General features: G+C 55.3%; 7 protein-coding genes across 7 annotated transcripts; 4 read left to right on the plus strand and 3 right to left on the minus strand.

The window, feature by feature from the left end:
* Positions 1–271: 271 nt before the first annotated feature.
* ACRALDRAFT_1078682 (uncharacterized protein) lies at positions 272–4,068 on the minus strand (the record flags this gene model as incomplete). The annotated part of the gene is made up of 3 exons (XM_071018802.1): positions 3,851–4,068; positions 1,364–3,779; positions 272–1,302 (listed from the first exon to the last, which is right to left on the minus strand). Exons 1-3 carry the CDS (start codon positions 3,923–3,925, stop codon positions 272–274), a joined length of 3,522 nt encoding a protein of 1,173 aa, XP_070879729.1. The 5' UTR covers positions 3,926–4,068.
* Positions 4,069–4,288: 220 nt separating this feature from the next.
* ACRALDRAFT_1059534 (uncharacterized protein) lies at positions 4,289–6,513 on the plus strand. The gene is made up of 3 exons (XM_071016051.1): positions 4,289–4,616; positions 4,884–4,983; positions 5,052–6,513. The coding sequence occupies exons 1-3, from the start codon at positions 4,485–4,487 to the stop codon at positions 5,780–5,782; spliced, it is 963 nt and encodes a 320-aa protein (XP_070879730.1). The 5' UTR covers positions 4,289–4,484; the 3' UTR covers positions 5,783–6,513.
* Positions 6,141–8,374, minus strand: ACRALDRAFT_205379 (uncharacterized protein; the record flags this gene model as incomplete). Its single annotated transcript, XM_071021685.1, has 10 exons — positions 6,141–6,199; positions 6,253–6,651; positions 6,678–6,787; positions 6,847–7,162; positions 7,221–7,291; positions 7,374–7,651; positions 7,680–7,742; positions 7,854–8,134; positions 8,164–8,296; positions 8,348–8,374. The coding sequence occupies 10 exons, from the start codon at positions 8,372–8,374 to the stop codon at positions 6,141–6,143; spliced, it is 1,737 nt and encodes a 578-aa protein (XP_070879731.1).
* A 1,001-nt stretch (positions 8,375–9,375) lies between these two features.
* ACRALDRAFT_1059533 (uncharacterized protein) lies at positions 9,376–9,935 on the plus strand. Its single transcript, XM_071016050.1, has one exon. It carries the CDS (start codon positions 9,578–9,580, stop codon positions 9,740–9,742), a length of 165 nt encoding a protein of 54 aa, XP_070879732.1. The 5' UTR covers positions 9,376–9,577; the 3' UTR covers positions 9,743–9,935.
* Positions 9,936–10,544: 609 nt separating this feature from the next.
* Positions 10,545–10,997, plus strand: ACRALDRAFT_2056719 (uncharacterized protein). The gene has a single exon (XM_071021783.1). It carries the CDS (start codon positions 10,635–10,637, stop codon positions 10,830–10,832), a length of 198 nt encoding a protein of 65 aa, XP_070879733.1. The 5' UTR covers positions 10,545–10,634; the 3' UTR covers positions 10,833–10,997.
* A 323-nt stretch (positions 10,998–11,320) lies between these two features.
* On the minus strand, positions 11,321–12,087 carry ACRALDRAFT_205377 (uncharacterized protein; the record flags this gene model as incomplete). Its single annotated transcript, XM_071021683.1, has 7 exons — positions 11,321–11,348; positions 11,421–11,642; positions 11,728–11,760; positions 11,800–11,878; positions 11,919–11,962; positions 12,018–12,034; positions 12,076–12,087. 7 exons carry the CDS (start codon positions 12,085–12,087, stop codon positions 11,321–11,323), a joined length of 435 nt encoding a protein of 144 aa, XP_070879734.1.
* Positions 12,088–13,704: 1,617 nt separating this feature from the next.
* ACRALDRAFT_1073549 (uncharacterized protein) lies at positions 13,705–16,083 on the plus strand. The gene is made up of 4 exons (XM_071018116.1): positions 13,705–13,741; positions 13,810–13,947; positions 14,014–14,711; positions 14,796–16,083. The coding sequence occupies exons 1-4, from the start codon at positions 13,728–13,730 to the stop codon at positions 15,476–15,478; spliced, it is 1,533 nt and encodes a 510-aa protein (XP_070879735.1). The 5' UTR covers positions 13,705–13,727; the 3' UTR covers positions 15,479–16,083.
* The last annotated feature ends 352 nt before the right edge of the window (positions 16,084–16,435 follow it).

Below are 16,435 nucleotides of genomic sequence, written 5' to 3' on the forward strand. Positions count from 1 at the left end.
CTGTGATGGCGTGTAAGGACGAGGGCTCGAACAATCGTCGACTTTCTAATAACCAAGACCCCTGACTACCCCCGACCCCTGAACCGGAGTTACTCTAATATTCAGTGCTTCAGAACCAAGCAGCTCATAAATCATTATATCCTCACTCATAGTACGAGTAGCTGTGGGTGATTCCCATGTCTAATGACCTGCCCATACCTGTTTGCCCGCCATGACCCAACGCCAAGTGACCACCACAACAAGCAACAATGCAGAGACTCCCAGAACCGACCTATTCCTCATCACTGCTATCCATTAAGAAGCCTCCTAGTTTGCGCTGCCTCGCCCGCGAAGCCGGTGCCCGGATGACAAGCTCTTCTTCCTCATCCCCGTCGATCTGCATAGGAACAACACCGTCAGCCTCCTTTCCTGCCTCCTCCGTCTCTGAACCTGGTGACATTCTCCTCCGTTTCCTGACACTCCGCCCCGAGCTGGACGACAGGTCGGTATCTGCCGTCCCATCCGAAGCTGTATCCGAGTCGTCGCCATCCGCCGCGAGGCTAGCCCGACTAGAACCTGTCGCGCGCACGTCGGCCACGAGGTTATCGTCATCGTCCCCGATAGCCATGAGCTCAGGCTGCTTCCTCTTCCTGCCGCTGCCATTCTTCAAAAGGGCCTGCGACACGGCCATGCCTGTCGCATCGCTGGACGCATTCTTGGCCATGCGCTGCCGTAGCTCCTCCTCCCGCGCGAAGAACTCGCGGTCGCGCTCCTCGTCCGTCTCGTCGTCGCTCGCCCTCACGTACAGCTGGCTCTTGATCTTGCGGGCTTTTTCGCGCTCGCGCTCCAGCCTCTTCCTCGCCTTGTCGTTGCGCTCCGACTGCGTAGCCATGTCGCCTTCTTCGCCGTCCTCTCCCCTCCGCCGGCGCCGCCTGCGCTTGGGCTTCTTGGCTTTGTCTGCGTCGGCGACTTTGCGCTCCGTGGGTCCGCCGGCCGGGAAGAGCATTTCGTCGTCAATGTCGTCTTCGTCATCCGCATCGTCGTCATAGGCTGCTTTCCTGCGGGGGGCCGTCTTCCGGCGGAGTTGGTGTTCGGCCAGGACCCCTTCTTCGAAGACGGGTGGGCTAAACTCAGCCTTGCCGATCAGGTTGATCGTCTCCTTCATGTCGTCCGCCGTGACCTCTGGGGGAAGGACCCATAATGTATCTGGTGTTTCTTCCATGCTGGGAGTGAGTCTCTGCATGCCGGCGAGCTTCATCAAGAGCCGCAGATGGGGGTTCTTGAACATGGCTGTTCGGCGAGCGTCGTCGTCGGGACGAACACCTGGAGAATCATAAGTCAGTGGACCGTTTCCTCATCATGAGATATAGGAGATCAGACTTACTGAAAGGGAGGACGCCAACGGCGCTACTGGTGGGTGCGGTTTGCTCGGATGGTGGTTCAGCTTCGGTCGCCGCGGCGTCCGTCTCGACTGAAGGAAGAGCCTGGTCCGCGACGGAAGACGCCCGGCGCTCCTGTTCTGCATCGGCCAAGGTCTTCTTCACCCATGCAATATGGTCTGACTGGTTCTTGTCAAGCAGAACGCCCACGACAATGGCAATCTGCTCTCCCCGGTCCTCGGTGTATTTGAATTCGAGCTCTGCGGCCGGCCGGGACTTTGTCGCGGAGATGGTCTGCTTCTCGTGTCCGTACTCGAGATAGAACGCAGTGGCGTTCGTCTTGGAGAAGAGCATCTCGATTAGAAGGGCCGGCCGCTCCTGGATTTTGCGAATGCATTTCCTGATGATCTGCTTCGCCAGTTCCTCCCATTCTTTGTACATCTTCGAACCCTTGTCGAGCCTCTCGGCACCCTTGATCATGCTGTGAAACAGGTGGATAATGTCGACGCGGAAGAGCATGACGCTCATATCTTGCTTGAACGCCAGCCGGTAAAAGTAGCGATGCGCTCTCTTAAGCTGGGCGTCATTGAGATCCCTGTAGTACTTGGTGAACGCGACAAAGGCGTCGACGACGCCCTGGGGGGTGAGCCGCATGCTGAAGCGCTGGAAGTCGAATTTGCGCTCTTTCGACGTCTGCTCCGCGCGGGATTCGTCGTTGGCCGACTCGTCGTCCTCGTCATCAACGGCGTTACCTGTGTCGCCTGCCTCGATTGCGGCGGCCTTGGCTGCATTTTTCTTCCGGCGCGTCCTCTTCCGCGAACGAACCTGCATGTCGACGTTCTGCTTCGAGTATCCTTCCAAGATGCGCAAAAAGTGGTGCGCCAGCTCGGTCGCCGCGTCCAGGTAGTCAAACCCTTGGCCCTTGTATTGCCTCACGACATTGGTCACCAAATCGTGCGTCGCGTCTTCGTAGAAAAGGCGGCTGAGCGTATTCTCGGCAATCTCTTGGTCCTCCTCGTTGGGCGACTCCGACATCTCTTGAACCGTCAATAGAATCTGGGTAAAGCACCGCATCGAAGCCGTAAGTTCCGGCCAATCTTTATGTTCCCACGCCTGCGTCATGGTCCTGTTGAGAGTGATGAACATGGACTGGTTCAGAACCCCAGCAACGAGGTTGAAACTGCTCACGTCGTCGTCGGACGAATGGCGGGGCTTGGCCGCCTGCTTTGCGCTCTTCCGAACTCTCTCGGCTTCCAGGAACCAGGCAACAAGATACATGAACTGCCGCTTGTGCTGAGACAGGACGTGGGAGGCCTCCCGGTCTATGGACTTCCTTACGTGTTCGAAGAGTGGGTTGAAGCCCGCATCCAGGAAATCCTCGACAAAGGACCTCAACTGCGTATTGGCCCTATGATTCAGCTTGGGCTCTCGACCCAGATCCTGGGGCTCCATCTCTTCTTTTTTTCTCGCTCGACGGGGCGGCCGGAAGGTCTTGGAGTCGTCAATCTTCTGTTGTCTGGTGGCGGCGTCCACGAGGGCATCCTGGCCCGATATGGAAGACATCTTTCCACCCTCGCGCTGCATCCAGACCATGCTTCCGAAGCGGTTGTGCCGGGTGGGACCTTTCCGGTTGTAGGCCTTGAGCATGGCTGCTTCCTTGTTCATCATGGACGACAGCTCCTTGGCTTTGCTCTTGTTCAGTTGCTGCTCGCTCATGAACATTTGCTCAATGTCGACTCTCTTGACGAGATGGTATATAATCTCCATGACAGTGACGTCTTCTGTTCGAAAATCGTCCCCCATATTGGAAGCGAGGGTCAGGAGCACCATGAAGATGTCCTGGTACGAAAAGGCGTCAATGACGGCGGAGCGACAGATTTGTGATTCGTCGCCGTCGTATTTGATATTGGTCGGGGGCTCGATCATGGCAATGTTTCGCAGAAAGAAGAGCATAAGCTTGATGATGCCCTGGTCACGCTGAGTGCGGTCACCGATGGGCACCGCCATGGCGGGGAGAGCGGCGCGGACGGCGGTATGCAGGATACGGGCTCCGTCAAAGTTGATGATAGCCCGCTTATAGGCAACCTGGGCGAGCTCCAGGACGGGAATGTGGCGGTGATGGTTGACTGTCATCTTTTCCGGATCTCGGTCCAAGGGCCAGGTAAGCGGCACCATGACCTCCAAGCAGGCAAGGGCCATGCGGGCCCGGAACTTGTTCTCGGTGGCATTTTCGGGCCACATGGCCAGGATGTGCAATAAATCGCCGTCCACGAGGTTGGCTTCGGCTATGCACCGAGCCACGTCCATGCGGTTGGTCTTCTCGTCGTAGAATCGAATCCATTTCTTCAGATCACGGAGCACGTCGAGCGCATCGTCTCCCAGCTTGTACCGTCCATCGTCGTCCGCACTGAAGCCGCCGAGCTAACGATCCTTCTAGTCAGCCAAGTCCCGACGATAATCAAATAGTAGCAGATGGGAGTAACGGCACTCACCGCAGAGACGAGGCTGTTGATGTGAGCCCGAACTTCGGGGTGCACGACGTCGTTGGTCCCGTCCGTCGTCTCCATCCTGGGCGAACGAAGGGCGCCAGCGAGACAGAGTTCTCGGGTTCGAAACAGTTGCCACCGGTGTTCTCAGCACTTCATGGGACGTTGTTCACCTTGGCGACGGGATCAAACCATCGGAGAGTGCTGTACGAAGAGATTCTCTCACATGCCCGTGGACTGTGCCAAGAGTCTAGGAGAGGGACGCGGCTGAACGCGTTGTGCGGACGCGTCTGCGCCATTACGCGGCAAAACCTCGGAAGTGAGTGATATACGTACCTATCAGCTTGGCTTAGTCATCTTCTGAAACGAAGGCCGAGGTTAGCCGCAGGGCACGCGGTGACCTCATCCACATATTTCCACTCTCCTCGGCTCGCATGTGTTTCTGGACGCTGTCGCAAACCCTCCTTCTGCTCCAAAGACGACTCAACTGCTGAAATACCCTCTCGTTTCTCGTATATCGCCTGATTGGAGGCACGAATAATTGTAAAAACTACTTCGACCCGGCTAAACTGCAGCTTCGACTGTCCAGACGCCCGACTATCCCTTACCTTATACGAGATCAATCCAACTACAGAACATAATGTCGGCCGCCATTACTCGGCTGCGACCGGCCGGTCGACTGAACCGTCAGCTTCGAAACTTCAGCTCCTCGTCGAGGCTCGCTACCGCGGCCAATGTTCAGAGATTGGGCGTCGTGGGCGCTGGTCAGATGGTGAGTTTCTTGACATGTGATTGAGAAAGGATTGTGGGCGGCAAGTGTGGAAGGTCGTAGAGGAGTCGATGTTCTGGGCCATGACCGGGAGCCATGATACTACGATCTTATCCTATTACGCGACGTTGGTCTTATATTCTTTAGGAGATGTATCGTTTCCATCTCTCCGCAGTACCCTTTCGATATCCTCAACACGGGTGCCCTTCCATGCAGCCGCTTTCCAGTCATGTAATCGACCCGTGCCAAGGCTGATGGACGAGGCTATAGGGACTCGGAATCGCCCTGGTTGCAGCCCAGAGGGCCCAAGTGCCAGTCACTCTGATTGACAGCTCGGAAGCATCCCTGAAGAAAGGACTGGCTTTTGCAGGTATGCGGTCAATGCGTTGCCAGAGATGCTATGGTGACCCATGGAAAAAAGGTACTGACGGCCTGCAGAGAAGCTCCTCGCCAAGGATGTATCCAAGTCCCGGATAACACAAGAGCAAGCGGACCAGGCTCGGTCGCTTCTCACCCCGGAAACCAACCTGGAGAAACTCTCCGACGTCGACTTTGTCATCGAGGCCGTCCCCGAGATCCCCAGCCTCAAATTTGACATCTTCTCCAAGCTGGCCCAGATCTGCCCGAAGCATGCCATCCTGGCGACCAACACATCGTCCATCTCCATCACCCGCATCGCGGCCGCTACCACGAAAGACCCGACCGACACTTCGGCGAGTTCGCGCGTGGTGTCGACGCACTTTATGAACCCCGTGCCGGTGCAGAAGGGGGTGGAAATCATCAGCGGCCTGCAGACCAGCCAGGACACTCTGGACAGAGCCGTAGAGTTCTGCAAGGCCATGGGCAAGATCCCGTCCATCTCGGCCGATTCGCCGGGCTTCCTGGCGAACCGCATCCTCATGCCCTACATCAACGAGGCGGTCATCTGCCTCGAGACGGGCGTTGGCGACCGAGACTCCATCGACGGCATCATGAAGAACGGTACCAACGTTCCCATGGGCCCGCTGCAACTGGCCGACTTTATCGGCCTGGACACCTGCCTGGCCATCATGAAAGTACTCCACGAGGAGACGGGCGATAGCAAATACAGGCCCAGCGTTCTACTGAGCAAAATGGTGGACGCGGGGTGGCTAGGAAAGAAGAGCGGGAAGGGCTTCTATGACTATTAGCACTCGCCAAGTGCATCACGAGTTCTTCGGTTGTCGGTATGTGCGAGCTGGAAGCGAGGGAAAGAGCGACTTTGAGCGACGCGAACCTGTCGAACTGCTGAGTGAAAGGGGTGATGGCTCAGCAGCGCACGACGGGACCAGGGCACCGAAAGTCAGGCGCACCAAGGGGCATGCAGGAATGGGCTCTCAGCCCTCGAAGGTCCTCTACCGTACGATACGATGTACAACGCATTCCATAGTTCGGCAAGCTGGAATAAGAAGAGTACATGTCGATCAGACCAAGAAGCTTTTCTTTCCACAACGCTGATCTGATTTCCGCGGGCGATTTGAAGCGACGGACCCAGTGCAGCTGGCGATATCAGGGCGCGAGGTGGGTCGGCCCGAAAAAGATATTGGGGCGGCAATGGTGCTTACCTACTACCTGTCGGCACTTGCGAAGATATCTCGGGGGCTAGCTACAAGGTATGCACGAGAGAGGGCAAGGCAAGCGCAAGAGGGGTCAAAGGAGGGAGCCAACGACCTGCGCTGCGCGCGGAGGGTGGGTGCTGTCACTTGCAGTTCGAATGATGGCTCATTCGGGTTTAGGGACGTATCATCTTCTCCGTTTGGAAGGACCGGAGTCAGCCCTCCGTTTAGCCGGGACGGAGACGGGTAGCGACCGCAGTGGGTCGACTCGACGGATCTCCCACCTGGTATTACTTGGTAGCAATCAATGGTCTCGCTCGTCTTTTTTTTTCTTTCCCCCAACAGCATCGTCGTTATGGGGAGAAGCGATAGGTGCAGCGTAGACGCCACACGGAAAGGTAGGTGAGACTCTAGCACGACGAGAAAGACTCCTTTCCGCTGTGTGCAACCGGTGGAGAAGGACACTCAGGATCAGAACAAGGGGCATCACAGAAGTGCAGCGAAGGGAGCCACTCTCTTTTCTTTTCATCGCTCCCCCTTTCATTCGACTCTTCGTAAAACGATATCGACTCAGGGGATCGTATGGGTCGCTCGCTTCCGCTCGACGCGGCAAATTTGGTAATCGGGACAGTAAAGTGGTAAAAATCGCGCTTCGGCACGCCGGATTAGGGTCCGGACTGCGTTCGCCGGAAGGCAAGAGAACGAAGACGCGGGAAAAGACGGCCCAGCTGACAGTGATAGAGGCGAGTATGTAGGTAGGCGGGATTTCCGCTGAAAGGCGCACCGTAGGCGACGGTTTGATAAGGGCGACCGAGTGGCGAGACATTCGACTTGGATCATCGCGAGACGGGTTGCTGCAGGTCGCAACTGGGCCTGAAAAATCGGCCGCCCATCGAGATATCAGGGTGGGAGGATGAAGAACGTCGGCTTCGAATGGGGAAAGGTGGTCCGTCGTCCGACACCCCGCCTCGAAGCCTGGTGGATGGGGACATGTTCGGAAGGTCGGTGGTAGACGAGAATCTGGCATAATAACAATGAAGAACCGTCTTGTCTGGTGAAACATTCCCCCGACATTGCGTGGTAGGTTTTTGTCTTTTCTCGTCGCTTGTGAAGCAGCCGCTGCGTCGCCTATTCGTATGAATGGTTTTCGCAAGAACTACTTGATCTGTACGAAGTACTACTTCACGGTTCCTTATCAAGGGAATGACAGATAGATGACCCCTCAAAGAAGCTAGCCCTAAGACCGATTGCTTGGTTACGAGACCGGGAGGACGCAAGGGACGGGATCTGGGTTCTTGGAACGAAGGGATCAGAATCCGGGCCGTTTGGAAAAGGGGGGGCCGATCGTCGTGGCTTGGAGGCTAATGGTAGTCGTTTGAAAGTGGAACGATCGGACGTCGGTGCATTCATGCGCAACAAGTCCAAATGCCAACTTGCTGCCGCGCGGGCGTTCTCGAAGCCAGGCTTTTGTCCCAATTGCAAGTAGGTTGACGTTCAGAAGATTGACGTTCAGAAGATGCTTCAATTCGAAGTTTAGGAGCTCTTGGTAAGGCACCTAAAGAGAAAGGTACAAGAATGTAGGTACTTTAAAGATCGACTACGGTACATATCCGTTGTACTCCGTACCTTAGTCGCAGCATCTTAAGATAATAAAAGCCGAAACCACGCCAGTTGCTGAGCTAAAAGACTTGGCTCTGCGACCGAATTCTCGGGACGCCCGGTCAGCGGGCGATCTAATTATTGAAGGAGGCTGGTCATAACATAGAATCGAGGTACTCGACCCTGGGTCGAGGTATATGAGTGAAGCGCGACGACCGATTTGACGGACTGAAGATGAGGCTACTTGTAGATCGCCGTTGTTCGGATGTACCCAACTTCCTTCCGAAAAGAAGAGTACATTGTACGTACACTCGGCAGTCAATGAAATGATCTGCGCCGTCTTGGCTCCTTGCGGTTAATTACGGTCTGTCTCACACCTCGCCAAGGGTCGGGCCCAATGGAAGGCAAGTGCGTCCTGCACCCTCCTTCCTCACTGCGCTTTCCATTCCATACTGGACTCAAGTCAAGAGCGACCTTCTTGTAAGCAAACACGATGGGTGAGGTTGAAGTCTATCAGGAGGTACTTAAACAACCACGGTACTTACATTGAGTGTGGTGTACTTTTGATATTATCTTAGCAGGTGCCATGTCATGTCCGTAGGTAATTTCGTGGATGCTCCTTTTCCCCGCAATTTTGTGTCGCCTTATCTTCCTAGGCCGCCCCGCCTCCTGAAACACCCCCTTCACGACACGCCTCTTTCTCCCCCTCTTGCATGACACTTCGTGGCTCTCTCCTAAGGATCTCCGTGGCGCCCTACCCCGTTGCGTTGCTCGCCACTCGCTTCTCAAGCTTTCAGACTCAACTCAATCAGCTTTCCAGCTCCGTCCACTATCCTCTACGCAGCAAGAAATGGATACGACGACGGGATCTCAAATCTCAAAGGGAAGATATGGTCCGCCGATCAAGACGGGAGGATGCTACACTAGAATCCAGCGGCTATCCGGGTCGAGAGTCAAGAATAAGTGAGACACTTTTCACGACACAAATACCGTTTCCCTTTGCGTGCACAGTTGGCGCGCGTCTTGGTCGCTCACATTACCGTTGGGATGATCAGCCACCCGATGGGTAATTACCCGTGAGCCTATCATTATCTGGACATTGGTGTTATTCCAGAATCAGCCCTGGCATCATTACCTTATCCCCTTACCTAAGATTACCCGCGCATTAGCCTTTCCTCCTCGGTTCTCCAGGGCTGACCGTATCCAGTAAGCCACCCGTACCACTCGACTTCTCTGACGCAGGTGAATCCCTTTGCTTGGCATGTGACACCAACGTTGCTAATTGGGGAATCTTAGCTGAATCCTGGACCATTATAGCACCAGCCCACACACAATCATCTCACCCAACGGACGGGACCAAACGTGGCGGGCATGCATTGATTCTCACCGAAGCTCAACTGTTCTAGAAGTTGGGCCATGTCGCCCTGTCTCTGCCACCTTTGACGACATTTTGGAGACAAGATGCGTCCCCGTCGCCAACTACCTCATATTGTCGAGCGGCTAAGATTCCTGATGAAAGGCAAGAATATGCGCATGGTCTGCCAATCACTCAATCGCCCAATAACCACGTGGATTCCGCTTCCGCCATGGTGGGAATCGTTGCAATCTTGACCTCGAGCTAACTCGGTCGGAACTGGGGTAACGCCGCCCAGACTTCACGATCACTACAACGTACACCAGAAAGCCTGCTCTTCTTAAATTCTCTCGACCAGGACATTCGGTACCTCCCGTCCATGTCGATACATCCATTGTCAGAAGACACGGTTAATTGCTTGCTGCGGCCCTGCCAGCATGACCTGCTTTTCGCATCATCGTTGGCCAGTGTCGTGGTTGGTGGCATACGTCATCGCCGTCAAGGAGCAACCCAAGCAAAAAGGCGTTCGAAACGGTCGACGTCCCAGGCTGGTTAAACTCGAACTATGGTGCGCAAGCCCTCTGGCAGGCCTCGTGCGCTAATAAATCGACAGGGAAATTGAATGCCCTACGTATGGACAATGCGGTTGAATGACAGAAGAAAAATGAAGAGATGTAAAAGGTGGGGTGGAGGGAGAAAAAAAAGAAAAAGTGATCATGTCATCACAGTCAACGTTGCTCATCTCGCTATGGTCCCTGAAATCTCGTATCGTCTGGTCGTCAGAAGCTACTAGGTACGCGTCTCGTCTCGCGTCCTAGAGATTCTTTGGGGGAAATGAAGGACCTTACCCCCGCCTCGATCCGTCAATTCCGTCAATCAGTCAACTGGACTATTCGGGAGCGGAGACCGAGACGACGTACTCCTCCGAGGCACCACGACACAGGGAAATTTCAAGTGGTATTACCAGGTCACCTCCGACCGACGCCAACCAATCGCATTCGAACCGACGCCCTCTTAGGCGAAGGCTTCGTTGCGTTCCGGAGAGGCTTTCACCAGTGCAAGAACTTTGCTTCGCAGCAATGTCTGTCGCCCGAGAAAATGTTCCTTATTCGACTCCCGCTGACCGACCCACCCCTGGTCTTGGATAATGTGAGGTTAGCCTCTCCCCGTACCCTGGCTGTTGCGCGCGGCCGAAAAGGAGCACGGACTTGACGGTGCGGTGCGTCACGATCATGCCCCGATCTCAGAGATGATCTGCATACGTAAAATTCCTTGTCCAGAAGTCTCGAGGCTTCTCTGCCCTGGCAGGTATGTTTTGAGAACTTGTGTTGCACCGAGGCAGGAACGTGCACATCAACCTACGGCAGGTCGGATCAATTTCCCACGGGATCCGGTGAACACGTTCGTTGTACAGTGGTGTATGCGAGTGTAAATGCCGGCGCTGAGGCACTGGCCCCCTGGCGCGCCTCGCAAAAGCCTCTTCTGGTCGATGGGATGGCGGTGCATGCGAAGTACATCACACACTTATTCGTTCCTTGCCATGAGACCGGAAACGACCTGTCCAAGTCTAATGCTCTGCCACAATGGTGTTCCGAATTGTTAACAAAGACGGACACAAACGAAGAAGGAGATGGAAAGGGAAGGCTAACAAACCCCCACGCAGGGAACAGAAATGCTCCTAGTCAATCTTGATACAATCGAACAACGACACGACAACTAATGCGGCTTAGTATAATCCAACCCCTGGCCACCGAGTCTCCCAGCATCTTTCGAGAAGACTTGGGTGATCAGCTCAATTCTCACCATCCCTGTCAGCGCCATGTCCTTAATCAACCTTGGCCTCTCGTGGGTTGGCGCCGTTCTTCGGTTCCCTAGTACCGCGGTTCCCTCCTGGGTATGGTATGTGGCTGTCTCGTCTTCTCCCACCCTTTACCCTGACCGTTCGTGACCCGATGTCGAATCACGAATCAACTCATACTCTAGTCCCACACCCACCATGCCGACAGATTTCGAACGCCACCCCTCCCCCGGCTCATCCTTATGTCCCTATTGGCCCTCAGGCTCAGGGACCACAACCTGTCCTCGACAATGTCGCTGCGCTGAGCCGTGGGACTCGAGAGAAGAAACCTCAACCTGTCCAATCGAGTTAACCTTTATGCCTGTCAACTGCCCTCTTCTTTCTACGGCAATACAGCCGACGACTCGAGACTGGGGTGTTGATCGTCACACATACTCGTATATTGAATCTATGTACGTACAGTCACCCAGGCTGCACTGCACCTCATGAAATCCCTCGCGGGGCAGGAACTCTCGCGGCAGTGTACTGGGAGGATGGCTTTATGGGCGTCTAATCTCTCCAGATCTTGCAGGTGAGGATCGACCATGCTAGCATGACGTGCCTGTTTGGCGACCATCTGAAATGGAGAACGGAAGCGAAGACAAGATTTGCCAATGTCTCTACTTCGTACTGACCGACATCCATGACATACCAAGTATGCATTGCTCACGTTGTCCTATTCGTGTTTTCTTCGTTACCCGTATCACGGCATTAGCCATTCAGCCGAGAATCAAGGGCAATCAGGCAGACGTCGTGACGTGAGATGGGTACGTTGTAAGAGAGCTCCAGAGACCCGGGGCAATGGTAATTATCGGCGACTACTGAGGGACGGCCCCGTTGCTCTCGCGAGAGACGAATGACGGAACAGGGTGCAGAATTCTATCACTCAACAGGGCTGGCGCTGGGTTGACAGACTGACAGGCATAACCCGGAACTGTCACTTCTCGAGTGGCCACCAACCTCACGCCGCAGACCGAAAACAACTCTGACACACGACTCTAAATTGATAGCTTGACTACATTACTCCTAGGGCGACCCACCGCATATCTTGTGGCTTCTGGAAAGAAAGATCATCTGTTCACCTACTCCGTACCATACCATGTACCCCATGCGTCTATCCTATTCAGATCGCCTCTCGATTATATTCCCTCCGCATGGATGAGCGGCAATTAGCAACCTTTCGGCACTGATCCTACCGTCATCATCGAAAAAGGCAGGGATACACATGCATGGTCGCTGTATTGTATGGCCCTCTGGATGGCCTCTGGATTGGCGATTCTGAACAGAGGCCCCTGGCAATTCCAGATGCAGATAACATCCCTCACGACGGAGCCCCGTCCCTCCTCGCTTCCCACACCCCCCCCTGCTCCCCGCATACGCACTCCCGAATTCTCTTGTCCATGTCCTTACGATAATTATTATTATATTGTCCTGCTCGGGAGAAATCTGGGGAAAAGGCCAAGTCAACCTCCCTTCTGGTTCTTTATTCTCTACCCCTTCGCACTGACAGATCGTGTCGCCTCTATCTCTGGCTCCCTCTTGACAGGACGGCAGCTGCTTTGATTCTGTCCCCGGCGGTCTTCCATCGGATCTTCATGAAGGGACTTTTTTTTTTGGTCTTCCTGCACCACCCGTACATCGTCCCAAACTCGGTCGGCTTGTGGGCTTGGTGTCGCCGGAGAGCTACCCGCATACCCGAATCTCGGCGCTTTTAGCATCTCGTCCACGACAACGACACTCCTGCAACTCTACTGACTGTTTAGGCCCGGAGTACACCAGGGCCTGAAGTGCGCCCTCTATTAGTCCCCAACGAAGCATCCGTATTCGACATTCTTTTTTTCTTCTGCCCAACCCGTTGATCAAGCTTGTCTCTTTCCGCCGCACGACAGAAAGACGCCCAACGAACGAAAATTACCGGCCTGGGGAGACCTTTCAGTAGACCCCTCCTCCGTTCTTTCGAATTTACGTAGTCTCGAGGGACGCTGCCCGCTCTTTCACTCCAAAGAAGAGGTTTCCTTGTCATCCAACCGATACAGAGTCGTCGGGAACCCCTTGGAATCGCCACCACCGTCCCATCCAGTCCAATTCCTTCTTCCCCGATGCTAGCCACCAGACACCCTAACACCGAACCGAACCAGTGGCCTTTCAAAAAGTTTGAGAAGACGTCTCGGAGAAGTGTTGCTGCTGCTGCTGATCCGCCACGGATGTCCAACCACCATCTCAACGCCTCGTTGTCAACACATCCAGACTGGCAGGGTCAGTATTCGTACTTGCCTCCAGGGAACAGCACCTTCCCTCCGCCCCACGAAGCCGGACATGCCGCTGAAGGCGTCGGGCGGCAGAAAAGCGGCAGCAACGGCGAGGGCGCCGTCAAGGTGGAATCTGAGCCGTCACCTACGACGGGTCATGGAAGCCCCGGTCAGTTGGGCATAGGCCAAACCAAACAGCCATCACCCATCCCTGGGGAGCCAGGGTTACAGGAATCCCACGCGATTAAAGAAGAAGCCGGCGTGGTGCAAGGAGATAGCTCGGCGTCTATGCATAACTCCTCCGAAGCTCAACCACACCCGACCGCGGTATCATCAGTTGGGCAAAGTACCGACATGGCTTTAGGTCAGGCGAAACAGCAGGAGCTGTCCGCTCGGAAAGAGGAGGGCGATGAGGTTTTCGACGAGGAGGAAGTGGGGATGGAGGGAGAGCATCCAGAGCAGCCGCAAACCGCCGCTGAGAGGACCGCCCAACGGAAGAAGATGAAACGTTTCCGGTACGGATCCGATGGGGGGGATCCTCAGAAGGAGTCTTCCAACAATCGCTGACCATGATCTTCGATAGGCTCACCCATCAGCAGACCCGGTTTCTGATGAGTGAATTCGCCAAACAACCACACCCAGATGCAGCCCACAGGGAACGCCTGTCTCGAGAGATCCCCGGCTTGAGCCCACGGCAGGTCCAAGTATGGTTTCAGAATCGGTAAGCGGCTGGCACGAAAAATGGCCTCCCCTGCTTAGACCAGGACAACTCGCTGACAATGAGAAGGCGGGCCAAAATCAAGAGGTTGACGGCAGATGACCGGGAGCGATTGATCAAGATGCGGGCAGTTCCCGAAGACTTTGATAGCGTGCAGGCGCTCCACTCACCATACGGGGCCGTCCGTGGGCTGGGGGCGCCTGTTGACTTTGGCCCGCCGGGCTATGCAGACCACATGGTTCCCCCTCTGATGGTAGACGTGCGACGGCCGGAAAGAGACGATCATCATCATCATCATATGTCACCGACAGGTCTGAGCCCAGCATTTGGAAACATCCGGTTTGGCCCGCCGGCCACGATGAGCAGTCCGGATCTCCTATCGCCAATGTCTCCTTCCGCCAACGACCCGCGATATGGGTACGGCAGTCACGCGTCCGGACCCCTGGGCGCGAGGGCACCAAGGCAGCCCAACGTGCCGGTGAGGCAGGGTAGCTTGGATCAGGGCATGATGCATAATCGACAGCAGGCCCGTCCTCTTCAACCCCTTCATCTGAGAGATACCCTGTCCAGGACGAGATCCGAAAACCTCCAATCCCCCTTGCGATCGGGTATGTCTTGGAAGGGCGACTCGATCGACTACACGGCGTATTCCGGTGGTAGCGCGAGTCCACCCGCCGGTGTGCGGCCCCAACCCGTGTATCAAGCAGAGCATATGAACAGCAATACACCAGGAGGTGGTCTCGGAGGGTTCGACTCGTCCTATTCCGGTATGGAAATCAATTCACGCGTTCCACCGCCCCGGCTCGTTTGGCTTTGGCGAGACTGATATGATGCTGACTTACGGGACGCAGGACATGCCATTCGATCTCCTTCCAATATAAACTACCCGAGTTACCAACCACCAAACATGCCACAAACTTCGCAGAGCAAATTGAGGGGCCGCGCTTCGTCTGCGACCTTCCCGCTGGGTCCCGACCTCCGTTCCCAGTACCGCCATCACAACACAAGCATCCAATCTCCCGGTTCCCACGCAACCGCTGCCGACGACGGAGGTAGCGGTACTACACCTCAGACAGTCTCGACAACGGCGCCCCAATTCGGAGGCGTCCCCTCCGTCGCAGCTTACCCGACCGGTTTCCCCTCGGCACCCCTGACGGCGCCACTAGACTTTTCATACTCCCGGACGCACGGCAACGGTGTGTCGGAAGGACGACAGGCCGGTGGCACCGTTGGGGGGAGCGGAGACAGCAACTTGCAGGATTATAGCATGCCGCAACTGAGCGCCCCGCTCGCACCTCCTGGCGACTTCTCTCAAGCTTTCCACAGCGGCAGCGCGGCCAACTCGGCAAGGACACCCATGCGGGAGAGTTTTGGGGCTAGTCATCCGGGATCCGGCGAACGACCCAGTGGAGATGGGTACGGATCATCAGACTTTGGAGTTGGACCGTCATTGAAGCGAAAGAGAAGCTTCACGATGCCTGTCAGAACGCCCACCTCTGGACCCGGTTCGCATGCGTACAACAATCCAACATGAGCAATGTTTCCTGTTATTCAGTTTTCAGACAAAGACGATAGAAAGTTGGGGGGAAGCGGCGCCGGATGGGAGGGGGAATACATTGGTCGGCAAAGTCCCCTTTTCGATGCAAAGGCCCCTTTCGATCTCATGAAGCAGAAGATGCCCGATGACGAAGCAAAAGACTTACGACGAACGAACGCTCGCCTTCTCATGTCCCGTCGCCTCATCGCACCGCGTATCCGACCACCGAGGTGTCTGGGCTGCTTATTTGATTGACCCAGAGCCGTTGTATATTTTTCTCCAGCCATAGCTGGACTGTGAAACTGGAGGGCTGTGTGCCAGCGACTTGTTTGGTTCTCGTTGGGCATTTCCGATTTCTTTTCTACTGATCACCATATATACGACGCGCCTATACAACGGTTTCTTGTGTCCATGGGAAGCGGTTTTCTGGCGGGAGGTTCGCGTTGATATCTGCATAGAGTTTGCATGACGATTGGGCTGTAACTGGGGACCAAAAGTTGGAGATAGGGGTAATACCGAGATGGCACTGGCTTTGGAGCTTCTCCGAGATGACTTGCGACTTGTTTATTATTTATTGGATCTTCCTTCTCCATCCTTCTTTTCTTCACGTCTCTTTTCTTTTTGTCGCGTTCTTTGCGTTTCTTTTCTCTGTCCAAGGAGAAACCCGACGGCTGCAGTATGGAGGCGTGAAAGCTTCCGACAAGCGGGTAGCCGCACGAATACCTCGGGCGGTGCCCTTTGCAGAACATCTCTCGCGGAAAGTAGTTACGGCCCATTGCCACCCTGGACTACTTGGATGCTTGTCCATCATGCCATCCTGCTAGGTCCCGATGACCGAGTCGGACGGAGCAATGGAGCTTCGGGTGCTGCGGCACGGGGTCATTGACCAGGTACAGGTTCAAGCCGACACATGTCGGCTCTCGTCTGAAGGAGAAGGGAATGCAGACACCCGGA

Source organism: Sodiomyces alcalophilus, assembly GCF_042370955.1.
Source record: "Sodiomyces alcalophilus JCM 7366 unplaced genomic scaffold ACRALscaffold_1, whole genome shotgun sequence".
Taxonomy (NCBI): domain Eukaryota; kingdom Fungi; phylum Ascomycota; class Sordariomycetes; order Glomerellales; family Plectosphaerellaceae; genus Sodiomyces; species Sodiomyces alcalophilus.